The sequence below is a fragment of the Podarcis bocagei genome (genome assembly GCF_964188305.1).
Source record: "Podarcis bocagei genome assembly, chromosome: 6".
NCBI lineage: Eukaryota > Metazoa > Chordata > Lepidosauria > Squamata > Lacertidae > Podarcis > Podarcis bocagei.
Window position 1 is genome coordinate 18,108,789 of NC_138130.1, and position 18,128 is coordinate 18,126,916.

General features: G+C 43.1%; 1 protein-coding gene and 1 long non-coding RNA gene across 2 annotated transcripts in view; both read right to left on the reverse strand.

Moving 5' to 3' along the window:
* The window catches only part of LOC308588538 (uncharacterized protein), a gene marked incomplete at its 3' end in the record, with an annotated part of 115,470 nt that extends 104,772 nt beyond the window's left edge, over window positions 1–10,698 (reverse strand). The window contains exons 1-5 of the mRNA XM_081196949.1: window positions 10,498–10,698; window positions 5,932–6,008; window positions 5,501–5,532; window positions 5,250–5,366; window positions 5,042–5,121 (exon numbers count right to left, since the gene is read on the reverse strand). Coding sequence (XP_081053075.1) covers window positions 5,042–5,121; window positions 5,250–5,366; window positions 5,501–5,532; window positions 5,932–6,008; window positions 10,498–10,508 — 317 coding nt within the window. The 5' untranslated portion in view covers window positions 10,509–10,698. The remainder of the gene's footprint in view (window positions 1–5,041; window positions 5,122–5,249; window positions 5,367–5,500; window positions 5,533–5,931; window positions 6,009–10,497) is intronic.
* A 4,599-nt stretch (window positions 10,699–15,297) lies between these two features.
* Window positions 15,298–18,128, reverse strand: part of LOC308589461 — a 553,994-nt gene continuing 551,163 nt past the window's right edge. The window contains exon 3 of the long non-coding RNA XR_014009281.1: window positions 15,298–15,376. This is a non-coding gene — a long non-coding RNA (uncharacterized lncRNA). The remainder of the gene's footprint in view (window positions 15,377–18,128) is intronic.

Genomic DNA, 18,128 nt, shown 5'->3' on the forward strand with positions numbered 1-18,128 from the left:
CCTGGTTTCAACAGAAGTCCAACAACAGTCAAGGCATTTAAAAACTACCGTACTTTTGAAGTACAAAAAGCAACTTGGTTTTATGGTACAGAAATCCTCTAGTTAGTTCCAGCAAATCATGCACGTTTACTCTTGCAATTTAGTTTCATAATTTGGTTTACCTCATGCTCTTTATAGGCAATAAAATAATTCAACTGCACTCCATTTTCAATATTAGGTTGTTGTTTTTTTGAGTGGAGAAGGGGAGTATCAAGATCCAACATTTTTGCCATCATTTACTGTTATATCATATTCATAGCCGTCAATGTTTCCATTTTTTAAAAGGAATTTCGCTTATTCTGAGTAGGATTCCTCGCAAGAAAAGGGAAAAGTTGACAGCTATGACCATATTTCTGAAAAATTCAGGCCTCACAACACAACAATATGCCACCAATTTTTTTCATCCGGGTCTCAGGCCTGCTGGGTAAGACCACACTGCTTTAGGAAACTGATAGAAAACTACCATGCTCAGATAACTGGGGCTCCTCACCTCTTCTTTCCCTCTTTAAAAAATAAAAAAAATATTAAAGGGGGTGGGAATGTGTTCCCACAAAAAAGGCTCAAATGCTTTTCCAGGAAACTGGAAGGTATTCCTTAAACCATCCTGCCTCTTGACACTGCCTCTTGTTATGTTGCACACCTGCTAAAAGCTAAACATACACAAGCTCCCCGATGCCCAACTCCAACCCCTTGAGGCGTGGTCAAGGACTTTGAATGCCTCAATGCACCACAATCTTGCTCCTATTGGCCCGGAGTTAGTGGTTGAAGACTGTGTTAAAGAGGTTAGAGATTTAGCCTATTCAGAATCGTTCAGGTTTTAAGAGAGACCAATAACAGTCCTCGCCAAATAAGTCCAGGCCTTTCAAGGCTAGTTCTCCGAGGTGCAAGCAAGGTCTTTGGATGCCCCGAAGCTCTACAACAGGCATCCCCACACTTGGCCCTCCAGCTGTTTTGGGACTACAATTCCCATCATCCCTGACCACTGGTCCTGTTAGCTAGGGATGATGGAAGTTGTAGTCCCAAAACAGCTGGAGGGCCAAATTTGGGGATGCCTGCTCTACAACCTTGCTCCTTTGTCAGCCAGAAACTAAAGGCACTAAAGAGCTTCTACATCAGCCTAGCCTTGCTGAGAATTAGCAGCCACACAGTACAGTGTTACCTCGGGTTAAGAACTCAATTCGTTCCGGAGGTCCATGAAACTATTCTTAACCTGAGGTACCACTTTAGCTAATAGGGCCTCCCGCTGCCTCCGTGCCGATTTCTCTTCTCATCCTGAAGCAAAGTTCTTAACCCGAGGTACTATTTCTGGGTTAGTGGAGTCTGTAACCTGAAGCGTCTGTCACCCGAGGAACCACTATATGTGCATGTGCATAATGCCACTCTCTCAGCCTCCCCCTCTGCCCCCACCCGTAAATGAAATCCTACTCATTTATGGTGGCTGGGGAAACCCAGCCAGATGGGTGAGGTATAAATAAATTATTATTATTATTATTATTATTATTATTATTATTATTATTATTATTACTGAGATCTCCTCAAGGCCAGGTGGGAATAGCAATGCTTCCAGTACCCGCAGAGACAGTTGTTGTTCGTTTAAAAATATATATAATTGTATAAATTTACAGATAGCACCAGTAACATAAATAGATGTCTTTAAAGCCTAATATTTTCTGTATTTGAATTACAATATTACAAACAGTATCTCTTCCTGCCAACCCCCCTCTTTGCGGTCCCTGCCCTCAACCACACATCCTTCTGGCTCATCTTTCGATCTTTTTAAGATCCCAGTGTTTCCAATGAGCCATGTCTCCTCTTGACCAGCCACCAAGCCAGACACAATTTGCAGCAATTTGCTTCCTTATGCTATATATCATTTGTGGGTGCTATCCTTTCTCCCCTTCACATCTTTTCTGGGAACTCAGGTGAAAGCATGAGGTCGCAGCCCAAAGCCAGGCTTCTCAGTACCATTAGCCTGTATGGAACTGTTGTGCAAGGCCCTCAGTCAACTGCTCTGAATCAGCTGGTGGGCAGGGGTTAGGAATAGGCATGCATTCCAGGTGTGCTGGGTGTGGCCAGGCACACCCCAATGTCTCAAAGAAGAAGAAGAAGCGGTTTTGTGTTTTAATTTAATTGCGTGATATGCTGATTTGCGCACCAAGCCTCTACGAAATCATCTGCATGTGCTTAATTATCTTGACAATCCACTCCAATTTATTTCTCTCCTTAATAAAGGGAGATCGGGTAAGAGATAAGAGGGAGGAGCAAAAATTTGGTATCTTGTGTCTTATTTATGTAAAGTTTGTTCATGTGAAAAGATTAGCTTGATTAATAAAAGTAGTCATTTATGACTACGTATTCAAACAATGTTCACCTTTAAAATAAAATTAAAAGGTGCACTTCAGCTAAACTCAAAACAGGAACAGATTTATTTAAGTTTAGATAATATTTAGTAGGAACATAAGAGTCCATCTGTATGGACCAATGCTGCATCTAGCCCAGTATCCCACAGTGTCTAGCTAGAAATTGCTGGGATGTGCTCAAGCAGGACACATTGCCCTTAGCATCTGGTGTTCAGGACCACCATTTCTTTATATATATCAACCAAATTTTACTTAAAGTTGTTGTTGTCGTTTAGTCGTGTCCGACTCTTCGTGACCCCATGGACCAGAGCACGCCAGGCACTTCTGTCTTTCACTGCCTCCCACAGTTTGGTCAAACTCATGCTGGTAGCTTCGAGAAGACAATCCAATCATCTCGTCCTCTGTCGTCCCCTTCTACTTGTGCCCTCCATCTTTCCCAACATCAGGGTCTTTTCCAGGGAGTCTTCTCTTCTCATGAAGTGGCCAAAGTATTGGAGCCTCAGCTTCAGGATCTGTCCTTCCAGTGAGCACTCAGGGCTGATTTCCTTAAGAATGGATAGGTTTGATCTTCTTGCAGTCCATGGGACTCTCAAGAGTCTCCTCCAGACCATAATTCAAAAGCATCAATTCTTCGGCGATCAGCCTACTTAAAGTTAGGTATGGGCAAATCTGTGAATTCCAGTTTCTCTATCCATTTACCCACCCTCAATCAGTGTTTTTTCCCCCCAAAAATAAAATAAAATATTTAGGGGTACTCTAATTTTCCTACTCATACTGAAATACTGCCCCTCAATGAGGCCAAACTCAGATTAACAAAATATTTAGGGGTATGTGTACCCCTGCGTACACCCCAGAAAAAAGCACTGCCCCCAATTATCCATTTTCTGCATTTCCACAGCATTTTTGCAATTTTTTTAAAAAATGAAGTCCACATGAAAATTCATGAACCTTTTAGTGCAAATTTCAACTGTGATGTATGAGTCAGAGACATACATATTTCAATGGAAGTCCTTGCTCCATGGCATCTGGGCTCACACTAGCTTTCTCCTCCAACTCAGCTATATATGAAGTATCAAATACATCCCCTTGATCCAGGAACTACAGTGGTACTTCTGGTTGCGGACGGGATCCATTCTGGAGCTCCGGTTGGATCCTGAGGTTTCCGCAACCAAAGGTGCCTGTTCTGCGCATGGCTTCTCCCTGAGGATTTTTGGAACTGCAGTCTACCATTCAAAGAGCTGCAGTTCCAGCCCCCTTAACAACAGAAAAGTGCCCAGATCAATGGAAGACAATGACACAATGAAATTCAAAACAGTAACAATTTATTGCATGTTTATTCAAAATCCATTAAAAACTATTTAGTTTAAGTAATGCAAGAAAATCGATCAGCTTGATCCAGTGACACCAGAGAGAGCCATTTTCTTTCTTTCTTCTTTCTTTCTTTCTTTCTTTCTTTCTTTCTTTCTTTCTTTCTTTCTTTCTTGTTCTGCCCAATCTCAGTCCATATTTCATGGCTGCTTAAATCATCTGTCCCCCTCCTGATTCTCAGTGAGTGCCTCTTCTTCTGCCAGTCTTTGGCCAGTTGAGACGTCCAAATCACAACTCCTCAATGATGATGTCATCTGGATGGAAAAGAATGAAAAAGAGAGAAAATCTGTTCAGTCCTCTCGGGCTTCTTGTAGCTGGAGTCAGTCTGGGTGCTGCCCTCCCAGGCCAGGTGGGGAAGGCCTGCCAGGCAGGGAGCAGGTCCTGCAGGACTCCCAGCAAGAAGACCTGGGAGGTGTGTCTTGGGCAAACAAGGGACAGGGAGTTCACTGTCCCCAAGGTGTGGGGCTTACCTTCTTTCAGATTATTCCTGAAGCACGCCAGCTCCGGCCGAATTACTGTGTTCTGCAGAGGAAAGACAAATATGAGTCAGTTGACACTATGAACCCCACCCTGGATGGGTGTAAGAGAAGCAGCCCCACCCAGGAAGGATGGAAGCAACTAAAGAACTGAATACAGGAAGGCAAAATACTTACTCTTAGGTGTGGGAATCTTCGTGAAAGGGCCAGCAGCAGGGATATACTGCTGGCCGCTAATTTCCTTTGGTCTGCACTCCCCAAAAGGGCGTAATATCGGAGGTCCTGCGGGATGAAAGAAATGGGACAGTCAGTTGGGTAAGGGACAGGGGGGCAACCCTAAAACCACTCCTGATGCTATCAGGATACTTACGGTAAGCAACTGGAGAAGGGTGCCAGTATTGGGGGCTTCTAGGAGGAGACCCCCCAGCAGGCTCTGGAATGGCCTCTTCAGTTCCTGTGGGAAAAGAGAGAAGAGAGGTTGAGTGCTGCTGGGTTAAATTTTGTAAGAGTGTAAAAAGAAGAAAGAGCTGTGCAAAGAGAAGTAAAAGCAGAGGACATACCTCTTTGTTCTCCTCTTCGCTCCCCAGAACTGCCTCTGTTGTTCTATGGAGGATAGCACTCACCATAGACGGACTGAAGTGCGGTCTCATAAAACTGGAGAGAGAAAGGGAAGGGGTTAGACACTGCCTCTTCCAAGTCTCGCTTGACCCTTCTCCCTCCTGCTTGACTTGCCCACCCAAAGCTCCCCCTGGAGTTCTGTCCCCCTGCAGCCCTGCCCTCCCCAAAGATCCCACTCACCTCAACTGCTGGAGGGCCTCGAAGGCCAGGGCCAGGCTCAGGGGGCGATCCCTGAAGTACTCCAAGTGGCCAAGGATGTTCTAGAAGAGAGCAGAGGAGGAAAGTCAGCTCCTTCCAGGAGTCTCCAGAGGACGGCTCCAACCCCAAACGCCAGCCCCTCTCTGCTCCTCCCTCCCCATGGGGGTCCCTCACACCACCCATCACTCACCAGAATGGCTTTGGCAGTCTCCTCCTTGGAGTACTTCAGGGTTCGGAGCCCCCTGAGCCGAGCTGCCTGGCAGTCCTGGATGATGCCCAGAAGCTGGAGCTGATCTTTGTCAAGCAGCTGAAAGGCAAAAGTCAGGCTGTCAGTTCCTTGTGGGGGGAGGGCTCCTCCACATCTGAGAGTGCAGAGTAGAGTGCAAGAGGGGGGCAGGTCTGAGGGATCCCCTCCCTGCTCTCGTTTTATCCAATACTCACCGCAACAGAAGGGATGTGGATTCCCAGCACATCTGCAAAGTGAAGGACATGGGGATTGGTGAGTTCCTCCCTGAGCCCTTGCAAGGCTTTTCCAAGAGTTTTCTCCTGGATTCCAAGTCCTACTACAAGAGAAGGACACCCCAGGCCTTGGGGGCCAATCCTGCCCTCCTGCCCCCAGAACATGGCTCCCCAGGGAAGATGCCCCTCTGACAACTGTCCCCCTGCCTTGCCCCACAGCCCAGCCCCCTGCTTCCTCCAACAGACCCCACAAAATGGGGTGGTTGCTGGGGGGGCGGGCGGTTGGGTTTCCAGATGCTGTCGCAGATAGGCGGGTTGGATCCAGCCGTCTGGCTCTGTGCATCTTTTTACTAGATGCCCCCCCAGCCCACTCCTGCCCTCCTCCATCCCCAAAAGGAGGGCCACTTGCTCACCCGACACCGTGGGCTGCTCCAGGACTTCTAGGGGGGCCACCTTCTTGCAGCTGATCAGCCGCCTTAAGCGCCTGAACCTAGAAGACACGAGCAGAGAGAGCAACTCAGAAGCTGGCAGCCCCAATTCGTGTGTGTGTGAGTGAGAGAGAGGAGGGGCGTCTGGCCCAATTCCTGCCATCTCTCTGCAGTTCTGCGACCTGAAAGGGCATTGGCAGAGCTGGAAAGAGGCAGCCCAGAGCACAAATGGCTGGCAGAGAGAGAAAGGAGGCCCCAAGTGCTATGGGTTCAAGAGCTCCAACCCAAAGGAAAGAAAAGCATTGCCAGCTGTTAAAGGGCTACTCTGCCTTGTCTTCTTAGGACTGTCGCAGGAAACCCGCCCCCCAATCATTCAGTTTGTACAAACTTCACACTCACACTCACACACTCACACACTACATACACTACGCTTCTGTTATAAATCCATAGAAAAACAACCATACATCGGATTTGCACTGTTCCACTTTTATTTTACTCCATGAAGGAAGGACTACAAAATGGGGAAAGTTTGATACAGGGCAGCCATAATCCATTGAGCATACCAGCACATACACAGGAGCCCTGCCCAGTTGCTATGCCAACCCTGATGGTCCTAGACAGAAGACCATCAAGATCACAAAGAACTTGCATATGAGAGTGGATTTAACACGGACTGGAACAAAGGACAATGATCAGCTCTTCCTTCTGGGGGCAGGAAACTGCAAACTCCCCTCTGTCACCTGGAAAGTACTCATGGGGAGGGGGAAAGGGGGAACCAGCCAGGTGACAGGACACTCAGGTTACCACCACAGCTCCTCCCTCAACCCCTCCTTTCTGTGATGTAGGTGTGATGTATCTGAGGGGTGGTCTTAGGTTACACGCCTTCTGTAATGTATGTATGATGTTTCTGGGGGTGGTCTTGACCAGAAAGGGCCGAGAGGGGCACTTGAGTGTTAGACTGAATAATACTGATAGGATATTCTTTTCTCTTCCCCTCCCTCTTTGTCCCTCTCTTGTATCTCTGTTTATGTATCTCATTGTGTAGCATGTTATCGAGCACCCCCCCCCCCCTCGGTAATAAAGGGAAATGGGAGCTCACTCTTCTAAACACCCTAGCTGGACTCTTCCTGGCAACAAAGCTTCTGTGAAGCCTTTTTGCCCCAGAGAGGATTCTGATACAGTTTGTCATCTCCAACTGGGCAAATAAAATAAAGGGACAAAATGGTCTTTCCAAGTACAAATTGTGAGACCGTTGTAACTTTTAGTGGGTGGCTTAGGCCCATCACCTGGAACCCAGGGCACAGCAGCCACCTCAGGGATCCTTCAACAAAATCAGGGTGTGAACCCTTAAGGAGAACTGAGCACATCAAATTTGTGTTGTTAAACTATAACCTAAAGCTAGAACATGAAACCGTAAACTTAATGGTGCTCAGAAGGCAGTAGATATAATAATAACCCAGCCTGAGAGCCCACACATTAGAGATCTTAGTTTCTCTAAAAATGAATAAGGGATGTACTCAAAGGTTTAGAAATATTTAAAGGGTTTGTGTTTACATTGGCTTCGGCATCCACAGACTGTTCTTAAGTGCACATAGTTTTTAAATTGCAAGCTTGCTTCAAAAATTTTAAATCTAAGGAAGCCATGGTGGGCCTTATCAATCTTAAACAGAACAAAAATGAGAAGGAAGTGTGCAAATGTTTGTTATTTGAGAGAGGCTCCAAAGAGAGTCTTCCTCCGAGTGTTAAAAAGAAAAAAAAGAGAGAAAATCCTGTATATGTGCTTACTTGTGTTCTGAAAGGAGAATTACCCCACCTCTTTCCTCTATAGCTTAAGTGAGGAGGAGGATTTTAAGTTGACGGTAAATGATGTTTTGTTGCAACTTTTGAGTTTGTGAGTCTACATCCGTGTTCCAGGTTTTTTTGTTCCAGTATTTTGGAATGTGCTGTGAAGAAACTAATGTTTCTGCTGCAAAAGCCTAGTTGAGCACAACTGCTCTCTCAAACTAAAATGCAGTGTCTGTATTTCATTAAGCATATGCCTAAAAAAATAAAATAAAAAATGGTGTTCCTTCTAAGAAAATTTGTTATTAAAAGGTAGAAACTCCCATAGTCAGCGATTGTCTGAGTCCTGATATCAGTCTCTATAAGACTTCCTGGCCTCTTTTCTTGGAAAATGCCCTCCCCCCCTTGTTTCAGTCTTTTTCAGTCCCCCTCCCTTCTTTCTTCTGTGCCAGGTAAATTTACTCCCGAGTAAGCTTCATTTAAAAGGAAACTGCGGGGAGGGGGGGCAATGTTTGCTAAAGGTACCCTGCATCTCAATTTCCTATGTGTGGTAATTTTAAAATCCTTATTAGGCTTACTATTCCTATGCAAGTTCAGAAAAATTGTTCACTTTTTTATTCCTTTTAAATCAAATCTATGGCTGTTTTATTATTTGTGAGTGGTTTTATCAATTGAATTAACCCTATGGTTATAAAATATTCTCTCCCTGATTCTCTTCCTATCTTATCTTAGGAAAACTGTTCTTCCTTTAAAGATCATTTCTCTAGGAACTTGCACTCTTTAGTCTAAGGAAGTAAACTCTCACTCAAATTAGCTTCAAGATCTGCTAAAAGGGTTCTCTATAAAGTTGGGTACTTTTATTTTCCTCTTCCTTAGTACATGTGTGTGCTTGCTGTGTTTTCTTCCCCAGTTGCGCATCTATACTTAAACGTGTGTCTCTTTGGTAGTACAAATCTTGCTGTGAAATCTTGCTGTGAACCTGATATTTTGGAGGGTTGGACTAGATGACCCCAGGGTGCCTTTCAACTCTCCCAATTTGTGGCTGTGTGGAAGGTCATGTGTCTGCAAGCATTGGAGGGTAATTCTTAAATTCTGATGTGGTGATGAGTTGAAATTCAGCCCAGCTTTGCTCTTTGTTTTTTAAAAGGTGAGAGGTGAAAGCTGTGATGTTTTGAAGCAGAACTGGTAATATCAAGCATTTGAGTGATTACAGTGTTTATCATTTTGTCTATTATTTACAAAAATCAGACTTAAAAGTCTATTCAAAGTTTAAGCACATACAAATTCATAATCAAGTAGAATGAGCCTTGACCATCCTGTAAATAAAGGGCAGAAAATTTTGTCTGCAAATGGTAAGGCTGAAATGACTGAGAATATTAAAGATCCTATGAATTCTGACTCTCTGGCCATTTTTACTCATAAATAAGAGAATGGTTGATTGTTCCGTGAATGACCAGAGGGGCAGCACAAAATAATGATAGCCCTTTTCTGTACATAAAGAAAGCACTCCCTTTGCTTGGGCTGCAGGAAACATGATCCCTTAGAACTGAGTTAACAGAAATTTAATTTGACCAACTTCTATTGTTAGCTAAGTTTCTTGTTTTGATTTAAATCTAAATCTATTTTTTTAAAATCTACTCCTTACCCTTCCCTTCCTTTATTCTAATTTAGCCAAAAGATGCAACACTTTCAATGGTATAAAAGGTTTGCTGAAATATGAACTCTGCACATGCACAGAGACTAGATCAGCTTTAAAAAAACAAAAAAGGAGAGAAAAGAAGGTTTGGAGAGCGTGGGCTGCAGGGAGAAACTTATCCAAATTTCCTTATGTAAACTTTGAACCATTGAGGGAAATCACCCTTAATGTCTCCTTTGCTCCAGGGGCTACGTAAGACAAAACGGTTAAGTACTGGACCATCAAAAGTCAAGAGGTTGCCAAGTTTCAAATCTTAACATGCCAAATTCTTTTCACAGGTAAATATCAAAGCACTCCCACTGTGAGTTCCTCTCTTGAGTAGTTCCCCCCCCCCATGGGATTTAAATTTTATAACAGGTTTTGTTTGTGTGCATTTTAGGAACAGCATTTTCTGACAGACTTCTCACATCAAAATAATTTTCCCTTTTAACAGGATATGGGAACCTCTAACAAAGTGTTTGTCCCTTCTTTTCTCCCACAAAAAAGTGGGGGGGGGGTACAAACAGTAATTTAAATATTCTGTACCCAAGATTCTCAGAAAAGTCATTGCATTTGTATTTCTTTTCGTCTTTCTTCCCTTTCAGCCAAACAGTCACATTCTTTCTGTTCTGCGAAACAAGTCTGAATCTCTGCTATATTACTTGACTTTCCTCTATTTCTTTATGGCTTTGACACCTTTTAAGTTACAAATAATCTGTTTTCATTTATTAAATCAGTTTTTCAATGAGGTCTATGAAATTAATCGAAGCACAAACAAACATTGTTTGTGGAATGGTATTTGTTTACCTTTTTATCAGATAGCACATGGTGAATTTTAAGCTTTTTTCCCATTGTTTTCCCATTTTTTCAGTCCAGTAGTAATCTGTGCGTTTTTGATAATATCTTTGTATTATTGGTTGGTGTCTTTGTTTTTGTCAAAGGGAGCCCTCAGATTTTTTCGTTAACAGGACAGCCCTGCCCTTCCTGGTGAGGGAGGAGACTCTGGTCCCTGGAGGAGCTAAAGCTGTGGAGGGGACCCAGGACTCACACTCCGCCCCCAGGAGACCAAGAGAAAGCAAAGGAATGGTACTTACAGCCGGCACATCGTCTTGATGAAAAATCCCCCACCCCCTATCTAAGCTAACTACCTAGCTAAAATTCCCTCCCAAGCCTGATCCCAAACTCTGATCCCACCCCCACCCCCAAACCCAGCCCTAACCTAACCCCAGACCTAACCCCCACCCTAACCCTACACTTACCCCTAACTATTCTTCTATAAACAAAAGAAATATATTCAAAAATGCACGCAAATGCGCACAAATATGCTCAAATACGCACAAATGCACGCAAATGCGTGCAAATATGCACAAATGTGTGCAAATGTGCACAAATGCACACAAATGCGCACAGATACGCACAGATACGCACAAATGTGCACAGATACGCACAAATGCACACAAATATGCGCAAATACGCACCAATACGCACAAATATACGCAAAAATGCACAAATGCACGCAAATACGCACAAATGCGCACGAATGCGCACAAATGTGCAAAAAATAAAAAAATAAAAAATAAAATAAAACAAATAAAAACAAACAAAAATAAAAAATAAAAAATAAAAAATAAAAAATAAAAAATAAAAAATAAAAAATAAAAAATAAAAAATAAAAAAAGTAAAAAGTAAAAAGTAAAAAGTAAAAAGTAAAAAGTAAAAAGTAAAATAAAAGTGTTAAAATAAAAAGGTAAAATAAAAAATAAATAAATAAATAAAATAAAATGAATCAAATAAAAGTAATAAATAAAATAAAAAGAAAAATAGCAAGCAAACCTCTCCTCTTCTACAACAACCACCACCACCACCACCACCACTACCTCTCTCTCCTGACTCTCCTCACTAACCCACAATGGCCGCCTGCAAGTCAGAGGCTTTTAAGGGAAGAGCAAGAGATGTCACAAAGGAGGGCAGGTCCTTGTCACCATGGCAACCCCTCCACCTGGTCCTGGCCCCTCCTGAGAGGTGATGCTTCTCTGTCAGAACTTGGAGGCGCCTTCTGTTCCGCCTGCAGCTCGGCTGTATCTTCTGTCCACAGATTCACATCCTTCTTGCTGCAGCCCCATTTCCAAAGGGAGACCACCCCCACATCCTTCAAGGGAGGCTAGGGGTCTCCATAGTGCAGGATTGGACCATCTGCTTTGCATGCAGGCCTTCTGTCCTGGGAATGTCCCCCCCCCATTCGAAACCCTGGATAGCTGCTGCCAGTCAGCGCAGGCTAGTTGAAGAAGGATATTGAGCAGCTGGAAGGTGAGCAGAGGAGGGCAACCAGGATGATGAAGGGTCTGGAAACCAAGCCTGATGAGGAACAGTTGAGGCAGCTGGGTATGTTTAGCCTGGAGAAGAGGAGAGAGGAAAGCCATCTTCCAATATCTGAGGTCTGCAAGAGGGAGCAAGCTTGTTTTCTGCTGCTCCAGAGGGGAGGGCAGGAGAGGATATTCGGACTAAACATTAGCAAGAACTTTCTGACGGTAAGACTGTCTGGGACGGTGGTGGACTCTCCTTCCTTGGAGGCTTTTAAGCAGAGGTTGGATGCCAATCTGCGAGGGATTCAGCTGCAATTTGGGGAGCGCATGGCACTGGCCTACTTTACAGGGTTGTTGTAACCACACAAAGCTGCTGAGCATCTGAAAGTGCCTGGCAAATGTTGAGCCTTCCATTTCATTGTGGGGAACAGCATGTCAGGAGGCGTCCCTCAACTTCCATTTCTTCTCTCTCCTGCAGCCAAAGGGGCCGGGCTGGATTACCAAGTAGGCAGAGTAGGCACTGGCCTATGGACCCCACACTTTTTAGGGGTCCCGTGACAATGGATCAAAATAAGATTGATTTGATCTTGAAAGAAAACAACAATCAAGCTTTCTTAGTTCAAGGTTATTCCAGTGTGCGCACGAGGCCTGCCCCCCTGCCCAGATTTTGGCTGCCAAGGGGCCTCCACAGGGTTTAATCCAGCACTGCCCCATGAACAGCCCAGTATACCTGAAGGAGCATCTCCACCCCCATCGTTCAGCTCCATCTCCACCCACTGAGGTCCAGCTCCGAGGGCCTTTTGGCAGTTCCCTCACTGTGAAAAGTATTCCCTGGTTACAGGGAACCAGACAGAGGGCCTTCTCGGTAGTGGCACCCATCCTGTGGAACGCCCTCCCATCAGATGTCAAGGAAATAAACAACTGTCTGACTTTTAGAAAACATCTGAAGCAATTTCCCCAAATACTTTCGTATGCTATTTTCACTAACCAATACAACACTAGGCACATTTTACTTGGAAAACTGCACTGAAAAACCTGAAGATGTGCAAATTATAAAGTATAGCTGCTTTGGAGCTTGCTCTTTGGTGAGAAGTACGTATTAGGCACTTTCTCATTGAAATGCAACCAAAGTTGAGTTCTCCCTCCATGATAAGGTGGTATGAACACTATAATCATATGTCCCAATTTCAGTCTCATGCAAAAATATTTCAGGCCATATACAGCCATGATGGGCAAAAGAAACAATGGTTAGTATAGTATAATATAATATAATATAATATAATATAATATAATATAATATAATATAATATAATATAATATAATATAATATAGCAGTCATCTGAACCTGTCTCTGGCAGTAATCAGGACTCAGACACCTTGTAAGGCAGGGAACAGAAGTAAAGAAAAACATCGCAGTAAATGTGTGAGCCAAGCAGTTTGGACTCCTAAAGTTTATGTTGCCATGGAAGCCAAATGCAACATTTGGTATATCCAAACTGGCTTTTGGCAGCCAATGCAGCTAGAAGTACAATAAACCTGTAATTCCTCAGGATGTCTGCCTTCACTAGGTCCATCGCAACAGCTTCTAAGCTACAAATCTCCCTCTTTGGCTGTTTGCGCTCCTTCCTGAGAGAGTGGGTCTTACAGTTAATTTCAAACGCAATTAAAGTTCAAAGATTTACCATGGAGATGGGGGTCTCCTCCAGATGTTGCCAGCTTACTACTACCATCAGTCCCAGCCTCCGTGGCCAACAGACAGGGATGATGGAAACTATGGTCCCAAGCAACCAGAAAACCAAGGAGACAGCACTGACAGGAAAAGATGCTAGCTGCTTGAGGAAAGATTCCATTCAGGCCTGACACATTTCAGAGTACGGTCAAACCTTGGTTCCCGAACAGCTTAGTTGCTGAACAAATTGCCTCCTGAATGCAGCAAACCTGGAAGTAAGTGTTCCGGTTTGCGAGGTTTTTTTGGAAGCCAAACGTCCGATGCGGTTTCTGCTTGAGTGCAGGAAGCTCCTGCAGCCAATTGGAAGCTGTGCCTTTGTTTTTGAATGGTTTCGGGAGTCGAACGGACTCCCGGAACGGATTAAGTTCAAGAGCCAAGGTACCACTGTCATCATCATAAACTTTATTGCACTAGCCAAAGGCCATGGCATCATTCACAAAGGAAACAAAAAGAAAAATAACAATAACCATAAAAACACCAGGCACTGCAAATACAATAAACCACGGTCACGTCTCCTAGAAATTGTTGCATACGATAGAATAGCAGGGGGTTCTCAGATAGAATGTGCCAGCTTAAATGTCTGAATCACCTTTGCAATTGGCCGTTATTTTATCTGGTTCTTTTCTCCAGATCAACGTGAGGGAAATGTACAGGTATGTTGTAATGTGGGGAGTCCTAAATTTCCCCTTAAAAAGTCCCACAAGTGAAATATGCATTAGCCCCACAAGGCTGCATTCTTGCTTATGAGTAAGCCACACTGAATAGGATCAGGCTCGCTTCTGAGAAAATATGCAGGGAATTTCAATCACATGATTATATCTGGGCTTTACATATAAGGTTTGTGTTGCAGCATTAAATTTGATCTCACTCTGGCTCCATGAGAAAGAATCAAAGGGTTCCCCTCTCATTTCAAAACTATAAATGCACATTACTGAATACTGGCTGACATCTTCTGGTAAATTTGGGGAATACTTTCCAAACATTAAAAGTAAAGCAAGAAATGTGAGCTGTATATTATTTTACCGACCTAGTCATTGCTCGAAAGGTGGGGGGAACCATTAAGTCCAATGGGGCTTATTCCCAAGTGGAATTGTATAGGATTGTAGCATTGGTATATATTATGACAGTATCTTATTGCTAAGCTTTTCCAGGCATTATGTGTTCAAGATAGCTTCCCTAACTGCTAAAACACTAACACAATACCAGAAGCATTTTAGAACAACTTCATTTTCAATTTAATTTGAATTGGCACTGTTCATAAATCTTCAGCATTTGATTCTCCATAGTGTAAACCAGTCCTTAGTTGCAACTGAAGCATGGGTCCAAGAGATTCCTATACAGTGGTACCTCAGGTTACATATGCTTCAGGTTACATACGCTTTAGGTTACAGACTCCACTAACCCAGAAGTAGTACCTTGGGTTAAGAACTTTACCTCAGGATGAGAACAGAAATTGTGCACCTACGGAGCGGCAGCAGTGGGAGGCCCCATTAGCTAAAGTGGTACCTCAGATTAAGTATGGTTTCAGGTTAAGAACGGACCTCCGGAACGAATTAAGTTCTTAACCAGAGGTACGTCCGGAACGAATTAAGTTCTTAACCAGAGGTACATCCGGAACGAATTAAGTTCTTAACCAGAGGTACCACTGTAAATGTCAGGAAGTGAGCGAGTGAGAGGCAATGTAGGAGAAACTTCAGCACTACTTTCAAACAGTGTAGGAAGAGGAGTATTTAAAACTGAAAACTCAAATATTTCATTGAAGGAAACGAAGATGCACATTATTATTTCACTTGCCACTTCCCTTATTACACATTGCTAGAGGCTTCTACCTGCTAGGTGTGCTGAATAGTTGTTGCTCAGTAAAAGGCTGGCCTTGTTGTTGTTTAGTCATTTAGTCGTGTCCGACTCTTTGTGACCCCATGGACCAGAGCACACCAGGCACTCCTGTCTTCCACTGCCTCCCACAGTTTGTTCAAACTCATGTTAGTGAACACTGTCCAACCATCTCATCCTCTGTCGTCCCCTTCTCCTTGTGCTCTCCATCTTTCCCAACATCAGGGTCTTTTCCAGGGAGTCTTCTCTTCTCATGAGGTGACCAAAGTATTGGAGCCTCAGGAACCGGCAAGCCACTCCAGTGTTCCTGCCAAGAAAACACCATTGACAAAGGCTGGCCTATACTGGCTTTATTGAGGTAAATTAGATGGTAGGATGGTAGGATGGCATGAATTGTGTCATACTAGGGTGTGTGTGTTCATGTGCATCCTTCCCTTCAAAAACAAAAACAAAACACTGTTTAGGGAAGCTTTTAATGTTTGATGTATCATAGTATTTTAATATTCTTTTGGAAGCCGCCCAGAGTGGCTGGGGAAACCCAGCCAGATGGGCGGGGTATAAATAATAAATAATATATTATTATTATTATTATTATTATTATTATTATTATTATTATTATTATTATTATTATTATTATTATTTATTATTTCCCCAGAAGTTTCCCCATGTGTTTAGTACAAAATGTGTTTAGTACATATTTTAGTACAAAATGGATTATTTATGGGGGAAATTTATTATATAGCCTGTTACATTTGTCTTCTCCTTTTCTCTCCTGTTTCTGCTATCTCCTGCAGTGTGGGAATCTAAACTGTAATCCCCTCGGGGTTTGGATTCTCTATTTGTTTTTCTATAGTAGAATGATGTGTCTTAGATGAAATAACAAGAACAAATATAATTTACAGGTAACATGTATATTTTCATACATCTCAAGATGGCACATAGCTCTCAGGACAGTGGAACAGGCCTTCTCAATTCCCTTTTAGACGTGTGAACCCTTTGCCCCATGAATGAATGGTTTCCCCTCACCCCTTACTGGTCCCCCCCCCCATTGCTTATTTTAATTTTAATTCCATCAGGCTTTTATTTTAAACACTAGGATGTGCTTTTCCGCTCGGCTTTAACTTCAGATCCTATCTCTTTGATCAATGATTAATATATATATTAATTATTATAATTATTTAAAATGCTAATTTTAAATGAATCATAGCCCAGTATTTTTTAACCCGGTTTCACCTAGAAATGCCCTTGGAAACCGCGCCCTATCCTGAACTGACAGACAGCGATGCTTGAGAGTTTCCTGCATGCACTTATTTACACAACCTTGACCATTATAAAATCTCTACGCAGATTGATGGGATCTGTTGTGCTCCTGTTTGCTGCAGTTTAATTAATCACTCCGTTCTCTCCGAGGCCTGAGATTCAGATCATTGTGCCAAGGTTTGTTTTAAAGTTGCAGTACTGCTTGGGCGTCTGTGGCTCGTTTATTTCAATTAATTCAGTTGCCATGCAGGCCTTGCACTCTGTCATCTGCATTACAATAAGAGAAAGTGACTTGCTAGCGTGCATTGGCAAGGAGCCAGGCAGACAGCATAGCCTGTTTGTGTGTGTGTGTGTGTGTGTGTGTGTGTGTGTGTGTGTGTGTGTCTGTTTGGACTATTTCTGTCTGCAGGAAAAAAAGTGCAATCAGGTGAAGCTGTTTCCTTCATTTGGAAATCCCTAGGAGAGAATTAAAGGAGTGTTTTAATATTTTACTATGGGCCAGGAACATCTGTGAAGATCCAATTTGATGACTGCTGGACCAACGGAGTGGAAATGTGTTTTGTCAGTACCTGCCGGCTAGGATAGTTTTCTCAGCTGCTTTTCCCATTGTTAATCTTTTGGCAATCACGTTCTGTGTCACTGAGTGGTCAGGTCACAACTCAGAGTTTCTCCTTTCGATTTAATAAGCATATAAGACATGCGTGGCAACAAGGAAATCCTGCCTAAAGCCCCAGCTGGAAAGAGTCAAGAAAGGGAAATGGATTTGCTTAGCTGAAAGCTAATTCCCCAAAGGTGTGTCACAGCAGCACTAGAAACGCAAAAAGAGAGAAGAGGCTTTTTATAATACTCCTACTATAATGAATGTAACATCATTTGGACCGCCTATCTTGCAGTATCATAGCCAGTATCACCCAAAAATGTATAGGCAGTACACATATAAGAGTAATTCTTAGTGTACTAAAAAGGTGACCAGGATATGTCTGGACCTTCTTTTCTGTGTCTCAGGGATCTTGGACCACAGGAAAGTCTTGGGCTGGAGGATGATTATATATCGTGTTAAGGGGGAGGAAGGGACCATTTTTGATATTTAGTAAATTTTTGGAATGTATTTGGTAAAATGTGGCAGAATCCTTGAAACGCTATCAGTCCTCTGGCCACCATTTTGGATCCCCCTCAATTCCCCATTCAAAATGTCGGTTTGAGAAAAACAAAAACAAAAAACCCCTGGTATCTCCTAGTGGTAGCCACTCGTGTATATATATATATATATTTAAAAATTGCATCACCATTTCCCCCTTCATAATGGCATATTTGGGAACATCTAAAATTGGAGCTGCCAGTCTGTTGATGCTCTGGTATATTTCAGTACCTGAAGGAGACCTTATGTAAAATATGAAAGGTGGAAGGCTGCTGGTTCCCGCTTCATCCTCAACCTCTTATTCTGTCCAGTGGCTTGAAAGTTCACCCAAGCTATAATTTGGGTTCCTTTTGCAATGACACAAGCAGAAGAACATGCCTTGATGGATCAGATGAAAGGCCCATCTAACCCAATTTTATGTGTAAAGTAATATAAAATCAGACCATAACATGATGAAGAACA